The 17,688-nt window shown below is 42.7% G+C and overlaps 1 protein-coding gene across 5 annotated transcripts in view; it reads left to right on the forward strand.

The window, feature by feature from the left end:
* The window catches only part of TENM4 (teneurin transmembrane protein 4), a 593,977-nt gene that overhangs the window by 508,758 nt on the left and 67,531 nt on the right, over positions 1-17,688 (forward strand). For all 5 annotated transcript variants that reach the window (XM_021382894.1, XM_021382902.1, XM_021382887.1 and 2 more), the window contains 3 exons: positions 4,226-4,345; positions 10,368-10,629; positions 16,161-16,428. In XM_021382894.1, the coding sequence (XP_021238569.1) occupies positions 4,226-4,345; positions 10,368-10,629; positions 16,161-16,428 (650 nt within the window). The remainder of the gene's footprint in view (positions 1-4,225; positions 4,346-10,367; positions 10,630-16,160; positions 16,429-17,688) is intronic.

A 17,688-nucleotide genomic window follows, 5' to 3' on the forward strand; every position in this document is an offset into this window, starting at 1 on the left:
TGGGAGATAAGATCAAAGAGATGAAGAGATTTATGTTGGCAAATTAAATTAGTTGTCATGAATAACTTGGTTGAAGCTGGCTAAGCAGTCATGATATCTATCTATCTCCGTACATTTAAGATCTTTGAAGGAGGAGGCACAATAAGTTCTGGAAGAAATATCTTGAGGTGCTGTGGAAATTCATTGGGGTGAGATTTCCCCTTGGCGTCTATTCTCAGTCAAGGAAAGAATATACATTTCTTCAAGCAAAAAAAAAAAGTAATTTAAGATGTGTAGAATTCTCTTTCCACAGTGAAAAAATGTTCAGCAAAAGCGGTATTTTTGTCTATTTCTCAGTGCCAAGCACAGTGTCAGCAGAAAACATCTATGAATAAGAAGTGTTGGAGGGGCCAATGTCTCAGTTATGAGACACTGGGTCAGAGTCAGTATTAAAGACAGATCCTTAATAAGAATCTGTGAGGTGGCTTTTGGGGAATTTACTTTTCTGGCTTCTGTTCTAAAACTCTTTTGGTCTGCTTGGATTTTGTAGAAAAGTAAAGCAGCCTATCAAACTTTCTTTATATCTGAGCAGTGGGAATGTAAAGGTATCAGTGCACCCCTGTCTACTTTGCTACTGTGTCCCTGCTCTTACCAGGAAAGCTTAACTTTTCTAAGGCATAAAGCAGGGCTTGAATCCCGGAGTTCACAAAAGAATGGTATGAAATTGTACGGTATGCCACTTGAAGTAGCAATTTGACAATGACTTGGGGTTTTTATGGACAAATTAAAATAAATAGGGAAAGTCTAATTAAAAAAGTAGGAAAGAAGAAGAGTACTGTTCATTGTAAAACAAGAATCCGCACAGCCTTATATAAAAGTATTAGAGGAAACAAGCAAACAAAAATAAGGCAAACAAAAAACAGGCAGTAGGTAGAAACTTTTATTAATTTAATGGGAAGACAAGGCTCCAGCTACAAGAAATTAAATTTTGTTCAACTGCAGAAAGCACTCTGAACTGGCAGGCCTAGACTGATGGAATAAATCTCTTCTATTAACATGAGAGATAATTTTATGTAAATATATTGGGAGACCTAGCAGAGCTGAGCGTCTTAGCGGTACCACTTAACTTGTTTGTAGCGTAATTGCATTTCGACCAAGGTCTTCTGAAGGAAATGGCTGACTAAATTAGCATTAACCAGGTTCCTGGGGGGCTTGGCGCGTTGTGGGTAGTCGATCTTGCCTCCAGAAAGGACACGTTGACACTAGAGAAGCCAGCTGCTTCCCACGCATTGTGTTCACTGCTTTTCCCAAGTGGGGCAGATTTTATCACCTAGGGAAGGAGGAGATTTGAGAATCTAATCTTGCTTTGGTTTTCCTCCAGTTCCCATCCCTCCTGCCTCTAACTGAATTCAGATTTGAGCTTATTGCTCCAGCTTCTTTTCATCACTGTGGTTTGGGAAGGACATCCCTTTTGTGGGAATGTCGTCCCCTATAGCACGAAAGTAAAGCTGTTGCAGTCCCCTAGAGGACTGATGGATGCAGCTGCTTCTCTGAGAAGAGATGTTAGCCTCGTCTGACTTAGTGAGCACACAGATGTGCTGCAAAGCATTGGCTGGAATGGGAATCCTGTCTCTTGCTGGAAGATGGGAGTGCAAATGCATTTCTTAGAGCTGCAATGCTCTGTGCTTGACCACACTGTGCTGATCACTGTTACTGAAGAAATAGTTGTCTGTGATACGTAATAGACCAGGTGCTTGCTGATATAAAGCACATCCCCCATTAACAGAAGCTGAGGTTCTAGGCTAATGTGTTTGCAATGTTACTTATATGTTTGAAACTGCTTGGACGTGTTTTATGTAGGACAGCAGGAGAGATGCCTGCAGCATGTTGTATTTTTTCCTTCCCTTGCTTTTAACTCTTGGATGGAAGGAACAACAAATGAAAGTGTTCTTTCTGGGTTTGCAAAAACATTTCATCATCTTGCTTCTCAAGCATTTTAAAACATTAAGAGTGCCAGTGTTGACTTGAATCTGCAATCGGCAAGTCAGAACACTGAGACCCAACCAAGAGGAAGGTTTTGGTTTTCAAGCAAATTTGTAGTGATTCTTTATCTTTCATAAAATATCACAGAATCGTTTCAGTTGGAAAATACCCAGGAGGTCACCAGGTCCACTGGTCACCCAACACTACACTTCCACCACTAAACCATGTCCATAGCACCACATCCACGTCTCTTTAAATACCTCCAGGGATGATGACACCACCACCTCCATGGATAAGAAGCTGAGAGGACGCAGTTCCAGACTTTCCCTCAGGTCTCTACAGGGCATAGAGGGGGATGTGGCAAGGTGGAGGGTATCATGAAAAAGCATGGGAAGAGAAAGCCTATCTTCTGCTCCTAGCTCAGGGGTGAGATTAGACATACTCACTTGTGCAAAATTGCACTATGATTACTGATCTATAGGCTTCAGCAGGATTATTCTAAGCACTGACATTATCCCAGGCATATTCCGTGGTATCGTGATCCTTTGAGTTATACTTTGTCTGGTAGGGAGTGACGCGTGGTTTGCTTTACCATACCTGAATATTATTTCATTTTTTTGTACATGTGAAGTTATGTTAGAGCCTTCAGTGAGAGAGGCAATAGAAATACAAAGAATATTATTAACTACAGGCTGGGTCCAAGTCTTCTTCTTCACGACTCCTAGTGAAGATATATCAGAGAAAATGTGACAGAAAAATCAGTTCCATTAGCTCATTCTCCTGTGTTCTATTCCAAAATGGTGTAAGAACCAAGTCACATTTTAGATTGCTGGCACATTCTAGTAACGCTTCGAGAATTTTTGTTAATATTTGAGCTGTCCATTTACATCAGGAGGAGTTTTAAGGCTCCCTGAAAAATAGTCTGTTTGCTGTGCTGTGGAAAATACGACTAACACAGCCTTTACTTAATAGAAATTATATGTTATCTCCTTGCATTATACAGTATCAGATTTTTAGATGGACTCGAAGAAAATAACTTGATCTTTCAAGTGTTTATGAAAGCAACTTTACAAAACGTTGCAGATATCATCCTTTGCCTGAATGAAGAAGCAAACTGGCATTTCTCAGCTCAAGTGGGTAGATAGCAAGTGCAGCTGGGATGATTTACTCTCGCTGAAATCTGGTCCTGCGCCTGCAGGAACATTACCTTTCAATCCCAGCTCTCCACCAGGACAGCAGTTAGGAAAATCACTCACTGAGTCATGTAGGCACACTGACACCACTATTTGCTATTGTTGTTCAGAAAAAAATAGTTGCCCTCAGCCAAAAATTGGGCTCAGACACTCTCACAGACATGTGATACTTTGTCTTTGCAGGAAGCTCCTCAGGTTGCTGCACGGTAATGACTTAGAGGTCTGGAAACAGACCTTGGAATGAGAACATAGAAAAATCTGTCTTTGGCTTTACTGCAGATTTTCTGACTGACCTTGGACAATCAAAATCCACTGTGCTTTATTTCCTCTCTTTGTAAAATATCTGTCGTGCAGGATTAATCAATGTAAAGATCCTTGCGATCTTTAGATAAAAGAGCATGGAGTAATTGGAACAGATGTAGCCTATAAAACATTGCAAGCTACCAAACTTGGAAAGAAAAAGATGGGAAGCAAAATCCTATCTTGTTAGAGCTCTCAGTTCCTCAAGCATTTTGTAAGGAACCTATGTGAACCTAGAAAACAATCTGTCATGTTTTTCCCAACTGGTAACTTAAGGGTCTTTGTGGAATCTGGAAGAAACAAGCCATCAAGACCATTGTGCTTCTTATTTCTGAGAGCTTTTGTGCCACACATATATCTGTTCAGAAACTTGCTGTTTCTGTTTGCTTTGATTATAACATGTTTTGCCCTTAGTAAGGGCAGTATTGTCAAGACATTGTGAAAAGTAGTTGGGTAGAACAAATCCTAGCGTGATACTGTGAACCCTACAGAAGCTCATAGTTCATGAAGTATGTGCTGCAGCAGTTGTATTTTTCAAGAGGAGGTTAAAAGTAAACCTCAGTTCTGATATCTAATATTCTTACACAACTCCTGAGCAAAATTTTCTTGAGCAGCAGGCCACCATCAAGGCAGACTGTATGGCCCTGTGCTTTCCAGCCTCAGTAAGTGTATGTGCTGTCTAATCAACAGGAATTCCTAGCCACAGAGGTAGAGAAAAATCCCCCATTTGTCAAAAGAATTACTATTTCTTATCATTTCTCTCCATCCAGACACGCATGCGTGATTCGAGGCCAGGTGATGACAGCGGATGGGACCCCCCTGGTTGGAGTCAACATCAGTTTTGTCAACAATCCTCTTTTTGGATACACCATCAGCAGACAAGATGGCAGGTAGGATATCTTCATAGGGTTTATAGGATTCAAGCAATAATTATGCTATTAATACTGTCAGCATTAAAGAAAAACTTGGAAGGGCACATTTCTTGTTGATGCATTTTCAAGATGTTGATGCATTTTGTTGTTTCTGGTTGTTCAATCTTATTTTTATTATTTATTACTGTTAACTTTGTAAGAAAGACTAGAATCATTAGCCAACAATTAGGAAATGCACTGTGTATGCATGTAAAGAAAAGATGTCTCCTGCAGTTCTATTCTTACTAATTCATGTTAAAATAATTAGGAAGAAGTCATTAAGATTACTGTTGTGTTACAGGCAAGTGCTTAATATTTGAGCAATCACACTCAACCAAAACAAAACCGTTGCATATTGGGAAAGTCTTTCATCCTATCTTTTGTCTGTCAGTGCTAATTGGCTCCCTTTCTTTTAAGAATAAAAGTGAAACATAAGGGGTTCCAGCTGCACATTCTCCGTGTATTGACTGCTAACCACTAGCACTTGGGAGAGGATTTATAGATTTTAGCACCCTCCAATCCCCCACTTTCATTAAAGGTTTGACTTGGCAAGAGAAGCTGGTAGAATTGTAATGAAAGGGAGGAACATGTGCTAGCAGCATGTGCTTGATACTGCCTTGTTCATGCTCGGGGTTTTGCACCTACTCCAACAGTGATGGCGACTAGGTTGTCTTATTGACACTCCACTTTTTGGATGGTATGACAGTAATGTCTTGATAGTAAAGAGGAAGCCCTGGAAAACCAGTGGTCTCCTTCAGAAAACGCCTTTGGAACTGGTACCTTTGTATTGCCTGTAGTTTAGGCATTACTGCAAAAGGAGAAAAGTCTTGCACACATACGCTAAGAATATCTCTGTCAAACCCGCTGAACATACTTTGCATGAGAGTGAGATTGAAACTGCACTCTAAGCATCAAATTGCTTCGAACAAACCAGCAGAAAATCTGCATGTATTAGGACACATATATATATGCCTGCAAAGTTTGTGGGCAATAATACCTTCCAGAACATTTTTCCATCTGCTTGTTTCCTTGCCCTAGATAACACACAATTACTATGTGAAATATTTCCCTAAGATTACAAGGACTTTGAAGAAGGGACTATCTCTTTGCTTTGAGGAGGGGCCTTGCTTTTAACCACATCCCTAGCCAGCAAACATAACAGGGCAAGAGCACAGAGGTGAGCAGTGCTCTCCCAGCACCTTTGCAGTAGTTCTGTTGCTATTTCTTTCCTGTAGCAATAATTGTTGCTGCGGGAGGCTTAGACCAGGGCTGTTCCTTGCACACCACGTCCTTCCCAACCTCTGGGAGGGGACCCAGGCAGAAAGCAATGCAGCTGCATCATCAGCGTGCCCCACCAACCTTCAGCAAGCTGCTGCCTCCTCGGGGCCTGCTGCCAACCTCCCCAAGTTAAATGGGTTTCAGGGAGCTCATTGCTGCAGTTTGCTGACTCAGCCCGTGTCAGACACTCCGTTCCAAATGATAAAAATGACAGAGATGAGCTGTCGCAGACCAGGGAGTCTGAGATCAAGTGGGACTCATCGTGAAGCCGGGATTTCAGTCAGCGGCTGTGAGCGCGCGGCCTAGCTCAGGCAGCGTGACATCAGCAATTCTGAACTCATTTCCTTCAGCTTCCCCTCAAATCAATCTGCTTCTGCAGAAACCTTGGGCATATAATGAACATTCCACAAATGGTCCAGCTGCAAAACTGCGTCTCCTGGATCATAACAATGCCTTCCAACATTGGCTAAGGCATACGCGCAGGTATTTTCTTGAATGGAAAGGCACAGCAGTGCATCCATGTACTCTGGAGGCAGTAAATAGGCAGGTAAACAGACTGTCCAGCCTGGAGAAGACTTAGGGGGGATATTACCAATGCATTATAAATATCTAAAGAGTGGGCGTGAAGTGAATTAGGGCCAGGCTCTTTTCAGAGGTGCCCAGCAACAGAGCAAGGGGCAGTGAGCACAGGCTGAAACACAGGACATTCTATATGAACATGAGGAAAAACTTCTTTCCTTTGAGAGTGACAGAGCACTGGAACAGGCTGCCCTGAGAGGTTGTGGAGTCTCCTCTGAAGATATTCAGAATCTGCCTGGACGCTCTTCTGTGTAACCTGCTGCAGGTAACCTGCTTTGGCAGGGGTTGGACTCGGTGATCTCCAGAGCTCCCTTCCAACCCCTACAATTCTGTGATTCTATGATTCTGAATCCAATGGCTTTCTCAGTAGCGAGGTCTTCTAAAAATTACCTTAAAATCTTCAAGAGCATTCAGACTAAAATTGTCAGGGCAGCAAATGGTGTTAGACATCCATTAATCCTACTCTTAGTCTTGTTCCCAATTTAGCAGGTAGCGTGAGGTGCGTCTCTGAGCCTTACTGGGCCAGCCAACCAGCCTGTAAAAGGGAGATAACATTTACTTGCCTTCCTTACTGGTTGCTACATCATTTATTAAATACTATTTGTAAAGCACTTTCAAGATCAAATAGAGAATTATTGCTATTACTGTTTCTATTATGTATTTTGCTGGTTTTCAGAATTCTTTCTAAATAGAGCTCTCTTCTCGTCAGCTTTTCCACAGTGCAGCTTTCACATGATTGAGTCACTGTGTTTTAAGGAATTGATGTTTTAAAGTAAAATGTAGTTTCCCCTGAACTACAGTAACAGGCTGCATGCATTGCCCATCCATGGCTCTGCACATGCATACAGGACCGTCTAGTCCACCTGTGTTGTCATTCTGGTTTGGAGAAAATGGGAGCATGCATGCATGCAGTTACTGTGTTCCAGACAGTATGAGATAGCTGCTTATAACTCACTGGCTTTAGTATTTGTCATGTTAGAGTGAACTGAATTTTTCATCCCTGTGAGTGGTTCAGAGAGTCATAGAATCATTAAGGTTGGAACAGACTACAAAGATCATCCAGCCCAACCCCAACCCATCCCATCATGCCCATTGACCATGTCCCTCAGTGCCACATCTCCGTGGTTCTTGAACACCTCCAGGGATGCTGACTCCACCACCTTCCTGGGCAGCCGGTGCCAGTGCATTACCACTCCTTCAGAGAATACATTTTTCCTGATATCCAACCGGAACCTCCCCTGGCACAACTTGAGGTCATTCCCTCTCAGTTTTTTATCCCTGTCACTGAGTCCTGAAACTGTTAGCAGAGAATGACATGAGCTATAACCACGTAGTTATTACAGATGCAGTCTCTAATAGTGAAATCCTGATCCTACTTCAGTCACATTACTTAGTCTGTTCATGAAATCATCCCTGCTCCTACTAGCTCAACTCATTGATAACTTAAAGGCTTACATGTGTTTTTAGGCTAATTATTGTGACACTGACATTTTTCAGATAACAAGGCATGAAGATAAAATGCCATCTCCAAACTACTCTATTGTATTCATGATTTCTCTGTAATGCAAACGTGATCACTGGAACAAAGTATCAGCACTGGATTATAAGCCATACTTTTAAATAGAACCCTAAATTTGATCAAATTTGTATCTTGTAAAGTCTGTGACTCGTCACGTGGTTGTTGACATGGTGTTAATAAAATGGCAGGGAGGATTTCTGATGTTTCCAGCATGACATTGCCACTATCACGTTCAGGAACTCTGTCAATGGCTCTCATAGAATGTCCAAACACGTGGGCCTTTCAGAGCAAAGAGATGAGGAAGGGTTACGCTTTTCTGTGCTTTTGAGTTGGGTTGTTGGTTTTTTCTGAGCCTGCTTTGTGGGTAAATAGAGAATTTCAGCCCTTGGCCTGCCTCTCCAGAGCCTTTTAAGGAATATGACTTTGCAATCAGTATGATTTTTTTTACAGTGATAAAAAAGACATCAGAGATCAGGAACAAAACCAGAATCGAAAGTATCTCATTCCTTCAATCCCAAGACAGTTTTATTCCTGTTAAATTTAATTTCACTAAGGGAAGCTGGGACGAGGGTGTTCTCCATTTAAGTTTTTCTGTTTGGTTTTGGCTATAGGTCTGTTCAGTTCACTGGGGGAGCTTCAGAGCTGCACCCTGTGACTCTGGGAAGAGCAGCTCGTGAGCAGCAGTTCTGTGTTCTCTGCGTCTGTATGTTTTCGCAGCTGCTAGAGCCTGACATGGAGGTAGCACTTCACCTTCTGCATCCTGAATCATGGATGCAGGGGAGGCTGTTTCCCCCAACAGGTTACCATCCCTGACCAAGGCTTGGTTGCAGCCAAGAATCACTCAACAAAGAAACAAAATGGAGGTGTTCCCAAATAAAAACTCTTTCCCACTTGCCTAAAAACATGGGCATCATTTGTAATGTTTGTTTCTTCCCTCCCGTTGCCCCTTTTAGTGCCCGGATTCACGCAGCAAGAGTTTCACCCTCGTAGCTGAAGGGCTTGCCAGATGCTAACTGACTGTTAAACATGCTCTCATCAAAGCAGAAATGCTGTGCAGCTTTGCTGGCAAGGAGCTGCAAGTTGCTTGTTAGGTTCTACAAGCCAAACTCCATAGGGCAGGGAAGTGGATGTCCCCACTTGAGTGGCAGAAAAAACATGCCTTCAGGTTTCTAAAATGTTTTTTTCTCCCTCCTATGGACTCAATTTAGCATTCTTTCCTGAATAGCTCTGTCTTTTCATATCTATATTTACTTAGTGGCACCTCAGTCTATTGGAAAAAATGGACAATGTACCCTTTGTTACTACTCTGGGGCTTTTGCAGCAGACCTGAATCCCTCATGATTAATTAAAAATCATAATTTTAGAGACATTTTTCACCTTCTTTCTCACCTTGTAATTACAAGGCGCTGGCTTTGCACCGTCAGAGTGCTCACGGACTGGGTCCTCATGCACAGAAAAGTGCTTCAGCACACAGCTCTGAAGCACATGAGTGACTCCACTGAAGCCAGGGAGCCCTCCACAAGCTTGTAGTTCTGTGTGAGACCGTCAGACACCAGCACTAAGCACCTCAAGTGAGAAGGAGGGAAGAGGAAACTAGAAAACCTTCTGTGCCTGAATACATAACTGAAGGGAAAAAAAAAAAAAAAAAATAGAAGCAAAACCAGAAGGTCTTCAGATCATGCTGATATCCTTTCCTTTCTCAGTCACACCTCTTGTTTGAGTATATACATAATACATATATCCTGTGGTGCTCCACTAAATCGCCCTCTGACAAGACATGAATTTTAAATATAGCACAAAGGGAAAAAAAAAACACCACCACAAAAATTCCATCCCAACATCTTTACATCAAGAGGAAGAATATTTCCCTTGTTGAGACCCTTGTTGAACATCCTTTCAGACAGCTCCAGCGGGCTGTCTGCTCACCCAATGTAACATTCTCCAACACTAGCTCAGACAGAAAAGCCACTTAGCTGGGGGTAGCATGGGATGAAGTTGCAGACTGTAATTGGACCACAGGCAGTGGCTTATCTGCCCTAAACAATTAAGAGTCAAAAAGGATATGTGTATATGTGCTGAGTACTGGGCACAGGAACAGCCTTCTGGTCTCCATTTCTTCCTTGTGCCCTGCCTAGTACAGTGCAGCTCCACATGTTCAATGGGTTGCATTAGGTATTAGGTTAGCAGTGGATGCCAAGACAATTTATATGCTGGCATGTCAGAGAAACTACTTTCCAAACAGTTTATTTCATCGTGCAAATGGATCCAATCTGCAACTGTGGCTGACAAATACTCCAAGAAAAGAAGAAAATAAGTATGTATGGTCAAATAACACTTGAAAACCAGAAACAAAGATAAACATTTGTCTGACAAAAAAGGGATAGGGATGTTTTAATCCATGAGGGAACAACACACAAAGAAGCCAGGTTTGTTCTCCAGCGTTTGCCACTTTCTCTTACCCAACAACAGCTTCTTCAAGCTGTAGGTTCTATCTTTGTAAAATGTGGGTGATGGTATTTCTGTGGCCTAGAAGGATGGGTTTTTTTTCTCCTTCAAACACGTTTTCTTGCTACAAACACACAGCATGCTGCTTGCACTAACTTTGCATTCCATCTCTTAAAACAGCTTCGATCTCGTTACCATCGGCGGGATCTCCATTATCCTGCACTTTGAGCGGGCTCCCTTCATCACCCAGGAGCACACGCTGTGGTTGCCGTGGGATCGCTTCTTTGTCATGGAGACCATCGTCATGAGACACGAAGAGAATGAGATCCCGAGCTGCGATCTCAGTAACTTTGCTCGACCCAACCCTGTGGTCTCACCATCTCCGCTGACGGCTTTTGCGAGTTCCTGCTCCGAGAAAGGTCCTATCGTTCCCGAAATCCAGGTATGAGCTTGGGAGAACATCATCCAGTTCTTTTCTCCGCTTCTTTTGCCTACTCTGAGCAAATCGAACAATATTATGCCTCTGTGTCTTTTCTATCCTGCTGCTATGCTGAAAAGAAGCATCCCCTCTTTGCTTCCCCATTTTTCAGACTTTTCCCAAGAGCCCTCTCTTCCAAGCACACACTTTGCCAGGTTTGTTTCCCCTTATCCAGAAGGTTTGTTTCACCTTATCTCTGAGAGATGGAGGCCAAACGCTTGCATCTTTCAGTGGAAACCTGCCGTGGCCTTGCTTTGCTTTCACTTTGCATCTGTGGTAGGTAGGCTGAGGCCCCATGTTGGCCACAGTGCCCTCAGGTAGTGCTTTGGCATTCAATACTCCAGTGCCCCATGCAAAGCTTATGAACTTCTTCTGCTCTGATGCCTTTCTCCTGTTCAAGAGCAGATTTAACCCACTGGGCATTACCCACAGGGTTTGAAGATGCAGCCATTAGTCTGCAAAGATGCTGAGATGCGCAGTCAGCCAGTAAACAGCCTAGCCAGTAAACAGCCAGTGTTCCAAGAACCTGAGTTTTATTTCATGCCGTGCTACCTGCGATAGTTGAGCAAAGTGATAGGGCAGCTTGTCCTATCTCATCCCCATTTTCTTTTTTTTTAACGAAGTATAGAATCATAGAATCATAGAATATCCTGAGCTGGAAGGGACCCATAATCATCATTGAGTCCAATTCCTGATCATATGTATGACTCACATAAAGTAGTTTTAGCAACACAGTGTGGATTCAGAGTATTTTGCTGAGTGGAAAGCTGGGTTTTGAACCGAATGAACCAAACAACTGAATGACCCGTCCTCTGTGAAAATACTCACTGTGTTGAAATAAATGGATTAGCAAAATTCAAGTTTTCCTTTCTTGGACACATTATTCCCTGGGTCCTAGATGCCAGTATTCAGCATATCCTGGGTATTGCTTTTAGTGACAAACAGTAGCCTGCCAAGGTAGAAATAATAACAAGTGTAGCGACAAATTGTGTGCTTCCTGCTTGACTCCATTGGGGTTTCAGTAGCGTTAATGAGGAAAGAAGTCACTTCATATCTCCTAATTGTAGGAACACCAGGTACTGAACCAGGTACTGAATAAATGAAGCTAGTCATCTCATTACCTTTCCCTCTGGACCAAATCCTGTGAACCTTTCTCACACTTATTTCCAATTAGAGTCTGTGAGTTTGTCCCGGCTTAATTACTAAATAGCTCCCATGTCTTGTAATGTCCATCAAATTGCAAATTCTTGGTTTGATTTTCACGTCTCCTTTTCTCAATCCAACATGAATTGTGAAAAGCAATGCTTAGTGCTTCCTTGAAGCAAATATCTGGTGCAGTGAAAGTACAATCATAACTTCACTCCACCTCGCTCATTATTTGGTGGAATACTTGTTAGATTGTGTTAATTATATCTATTGAACTAAAACATTCTAAAACTCCTCTTCAATAAGAGTGCATCTGTCTATTGACTGTGAAAGCGTCCAGGAATGTAGATTGTAAGCAATGGTTCAATACAAATTCCTGACTATAAATATGTAGTGCCATTTGAAACGCCCTGTGAATTTCTTCTATTATCTCCAGCTGCCAATCCAGAATGATTCCTCTGTGAGTGTCCTGCATTAAATCTGCTAAACCCTGTGAATGTCGCATATAATTTGGACATCCTGAGTGGCACTGGACACCTATAGTTATGGAATCAAATTAAGTGGCACTCATTTTGAGATGAAGGCATCTAATTCAGGTGTTCACCTGCAGTCAGCTGGAGATATGCTAGATGTCCCGCTCCCATTAAACCTGATGGAGATCTAATCAATACTGTCAGCAGAGCCTACAAATCAATTACACTGACCATCTTGAAAGTATCTGGTTCTCACTGACAGTATTGGTTAGATCTCTACTATGATCAATGCTTAGATGCCTGCCTCATATACACGCACTTGTAAGTCACGTGGATTTAGATGCCTTAAACTGAAATTGAATCCCAACCCTAAGTTGCCAGGGCAAGACCTTCCTTTCAAAGAGCCCGCCTCTGCCTGCTGCCAATGGGGAGATTTGGAGGAATAGCTTAGAGGATTCTCCTAACTTTTAGGTTCCAGTGTTTGTGTAAGATGAATCCCATACAACGTGATGAGCAATACTTTATCCACATACCAAATGATTGAGCCAAAATCCATAAAAGTGTGTTCATCCTCAAATATTGACAGTTGAAGGCAGCAGAGTTTGTCATATAAGAGAAACTCCTATTACAACAGTGTCCTGACTGTACTTCAGTTCATTAATGGACTACTTTTCGTTCTTGTTCTGGGTATACATACAATATAAAATAACTTAGCTGTAAGTTTCTGCAGCTGCGTTTTATAATACACAGTTCCCAGTATAAAAATGTTAAATATAATAGAAGAGTGTATTGCTGGAAGGAGTTGACAAGCAAATGCAGGGCTGGGAAAAGGATTTTGACAAGCTAAAGGAGTGGGCAGGCAGGAACTTATGAGATTCAAGAAATAAATGCAGTGCTCTCTTCATGGATGCATTCAAAAGACTAAATAATACATTTTTAATGTGTTTGATTGAAATGCCTAAACACAGATTTGGTGTCATTTAGGATGCCCTAAAGGGTCTCTTCAGACCTCCAAGTGTGGTTTCAGAGGGACAGAGATCTCAAAAAGGTCCATGTCAGACCTGCCATTCCCATGCAGAGATTTTGGTTACCCCAAAGCATCTCAAAAGCACTGTGGTAGTCCCTGAATCAGGCCCTAAATGCTTTTCTTTCTCAAAATTCCTTCTCAGCATTGAATTTAATGTAAAAAAATAAAAAAATAAAGAGGCCAAATTATAGCTTGCCTTGTCTATTGGCAGAATGAATTTCGGTGCATCCAGAGTATTTTAAAGCTTCTTTTCACCTCTTTTCCCACCAGTGGTCTATTGGATTATCCTTCCACCCGTGCCCTGCTTTGTTGCTAGTTTAGAACCGCTTACAAACTACAAATACATTTTGGGTTATCCAAATTACCCTTTGAACCAACTCTTCAAGCAGGCATCTTTAAACACAGTCCCTTACGCTGGTACCTCTGTGCTGACCCTTTCTCTGAAATGGTAGACAGCAGAGACAGATCGTGAGAGAGAGAAATAATTATTTTTGACAGGAATTTGAACCAGATGTTGCAAATAGTACCTCAATGACAATTATTTCTGCCTGGCTTTTTCCTAATGGGGTTACATATAAAGACTGATTTGATACAAGGGACCACCTTTACAGCAGCTTGGCTCAGCTGGTCTCTGGTTGAGCCTGGGCCCATCCCAGCTTATTGCTGAGCTCATAAAATACCTTTTAAAATTCCTAGGTTTTCCCAGTTCTGTCATTTTTCACCCTCCTAAACACTGAGATATGTAAATTGAAAAGGCTGCATTAGAGAAAGTAAATATTTATGAGCACAGTGGAACAGCACTTTAACTTCTGGATGCGTCCTTTGGTCAAGTGCTGCAAGCCCAGAGGTTGTAAGTTACCACTTGAAGAAGTGTTAGGCTTTGGATAATAGCTTAGAAGAGGTCTACTTCAGGGGGCAGATGACATCTGTCGTTGTTTATAGTTCTAGCTTTAAGAGATGAAGCAACTGTAAGAGATGAGCAACTTGTCACATCAGGGAAGTTTACTGCTCCCACGGAGGAGCTGAGTGTAGGAGGCACAGATGTGGCTTGGAGGACACCAGCACAGCTGTGATCCCTTCGCGATGGAAGCATCTCTTGCCCCACCTGCCTTCTAACCTCCATGCCCTTGTCATTACGAGAGCTGAATATCACTGGGGAGGTATTTTCATGGCTCATTTGGGGTCCAGCACATGAAATATTGCAGAAGTGATGCAGGAGAGCACAGAGCTAGTTCTGACCTTCTGACACATCCCATTACCAGCCCAAGTTTTCAGGCTCACTGCTAAGAATCTGCCTTCATCTTTCAAACTTTGCCAAAGGCTGCTGCCCTCTGCTGAAAATGTCCATGTTGAGTGCTTACGTAAGGATGAAGATTTCTGGAAAGGGAAAACTAATTTCATTTCCCCAAAGAATTAAGAAAGAAATGCTCCTTTTTTTTATCAGTTTTTTGCAGGGGAGAAGCAGCATAGTGTTGGGGATTGCCTTCCAGAAAATGACTCTGCATTTCCCTAACTAAAAATAAAACAAATAAATTAGAAAAAGATTTCTAGGATCTTATTACACTTTGGCAGGTAAATTACCTGAAAATCCCATCTTTACTGAGTCTTCTCTATTTTCAAAGCAGATAGAACTTTCCCTACTGTTTCTCCAGTCCTTTGTGAAATTCTGTACTAGGACAGTTGAATGTCCCAGTCAGCCAGAATCATAGAATCATAAAGCCAAAGAATCATGGAATCGCTAAGGTTGGAAAAGACCACTAAGATCATCCAGTCCAACCATCAACCCATGACCACCATGTGCACTAAACCATGTCCCTCAGTGCCACATCTGCACAGTTCTTGAACAACTGCAGGGACGGTGACTCCACCACCTCCCTGGGATACCTCTGGTAATACACCCAGAAATACTCCTACTGACTGGCTAGAGGAGAAAACAAGGCAACTCACCTAGAATACCGATGAATTTGGAAAAGAAGAGGAAGAGATAAAGCAAGCAAGGGGAAAGAGGATGACAGTGGTAGGTCAGGCCAAAAGCTTCACTGCACAGCTAAGAGGGGAGGGAATTTTAAGCAAGCACCGGGCTAAGTAGGAGCAAACAGGAGGGCAGAAAAAGCACCAGGGCACAGGATAAAAAGAAAAAAGAGCTAAATAGGGCAAAGAGGTGAGGTGGGAGAGGAGCAGTTATGGAGCGAGATGGGTGAAAGGGGAGCACTGAGACATGTGTGAGCCAGAGGAGGGAGGGTGGGAGCATGGTTATTGGCATGGGAGAATGGCAGGTTATGATCTGGACCAGGGAACATCTGTGAGGATACAAACCAAATAGCGCTTGATATTTTAGTGGGAGAAAAGGCCAAGGGGCAAAGATGAGAATAACAGAATCATAGAATGGCTTAGGATGGAAGGATCTTAAACCTCCCTGCCATGGGCAGGGTTGCCAGCCACTAAATCAGGCTTCCCATTAGTACCTGTTGAAACCTAGCAAGGAAACAGAGAAAATGAAAGCTATACTGATGGACTGGAATCCTCTCATACATCGAGCTCCTTTCACCATTGGGAGTCCATGTGCTCCTTTTAGCAGTGAGTCCCATTGTAAATCCTGACGTAAACCTGGCACTTTCCACTCCTATTCTCCCACACAACAGAGATGGAGAAAGAGGAGTTTTCCTGGCTTCCAGAACTAACTCGATAAATTACATATATATGATTTCATAATTGATGCCTACTAGGTGTACTTTTTTAGACACAACTACCAGAGCTTTCATAAAGGTGTGTTTGATTAATTACAGCTTTGCTGCCATTTCCTGTCTGCTCGCTGCTGATTTAACACCTCCTGGATTGCTTTTCCACAGGCTCTACAAGAGGAGATTAACGTTTCCGGTAGTAAAATAAAAGTGAGTTACCTGAGCAGTCGCACGGCTGGCTACAAATCAGTCCTGAGGATCAGCATGACCCACCCCACCATCCCCTTCAACCTCATGAAAGTCCACCTCATGGTGGCCGTCGAGGGACGCCTCTTCAGAAAGTGGTTTGCAGCTGCTCCGGACCTGTCCTATTATTTCATCTGGGATAAGACAGATGTCTACAGCCAGAAGGTGTATGGGCTTTCAGAAGCCTTCGGTAAGTGACCCCGGGGCCTTTGTTTCTTTTTAGAAGCTGCTAAGTGGCAACGCAGAAGCCTTGTCGCAGATCGATACAGTCCAAGTGCTAACACATAAAATGGTCCCTGCTGGTTCACTGCTGTTTCCTTGGAGAGGACTGGGCCCAGCTGTTCAGGCAGCACACATTTTCCCAGCAGATGAATACTTATCTATTCTCTGGCTCTTGTCCCAGCACATACATCCTGAGCTGCTGCTATCGTATCCATACAGAAGGAATGAACTGGGACTAGAGGCATTTGGCTATTTCTCACCTACAGCTGAAAGCTGTCAGCACTTCTTTGAAATGAATCCCTAGAACGGAGTCCTAATCTCTTCTCCTCCTTCTGCCTGACCTTCAGGATTATCCTCATCTCACAGTTTCCCCTTTGTTACCTTTTTAAGAACTTCATCCTGACCTGGGATGTTTTCTTTTGTGCTTTGTGCAGTCAGTTATGCCTGCAAAACACTGTCAGAAGCTTCATGTCAGAGGACAGACAGGTCCTGCATACTCAGCATGCCACATAGGATCATCGAATCTTCATCAAATGGTTTGGGTTGGAAGAGACCTCAAAGATCACCTAGCTCGAACCCTCCTGCCATGGGCACAGTTGCCAAACGCTAAATCACATGCTAGATCAGTTTACCCAGGGTCCCATCCAACCTGGTCTTGAATGCCTCCAGGGATGGGACATCCACAGCTTCTCTGGACAGACTGTTCCAGCATCTCATCACTCTCAGTGGAAAATTCCCCTGACATCTAATGTGTGTTGTTGCAGGGAAGGAGGTGTTCTGAGTGTGTAGTGAATAGAGGTGATGCTTCACTGCAGTTTTTCCTTCCTATCTGATGAACACCCAGTGGAAATACAGTCGAATATCCTGAATGTAGACAACCCCTTTCAGGATGGCAAAGCAACAGCGTTAACATGATGGGAGAGATCTTAAGCAAATAAATAGAGCTCTTTTTGGCAGAAGGATGGTGCCCTGATTCCTTATAGCCTCACAGAAGATAAGTCTCTTTCTCATCTTGTTTTCTAAGAGGGAGAAGAGGTGCATTTCTTGTGCTCAGTCACTAAACTCATCTGTCTTGAGCAGGCTGGGTGATACAACTTGCTGAACCTTACACAATCAGGATGCCAGAACAAGAATTGTGCCTTCATAGCATATACTGAAATACTATGTTTACTTGCCCTTTTAGATGCTGGATGAGCAGGTGATCCTGGAATAATACATGGCACAGCTC

Source organism: Numida meleagris, chromosome 1 (assembly GCF_002078875.1).
Source record: "Numida meleagris isolate 19003 breed g44 Domestic line chromosome 1, NumMel1.0, whole genome shotgun sequence".
Lineage (NCBI taxonomy): Eukaryota > Metazoa > Chordata > Aves > Galliformes > Numididae > Numida > Numida meleagris.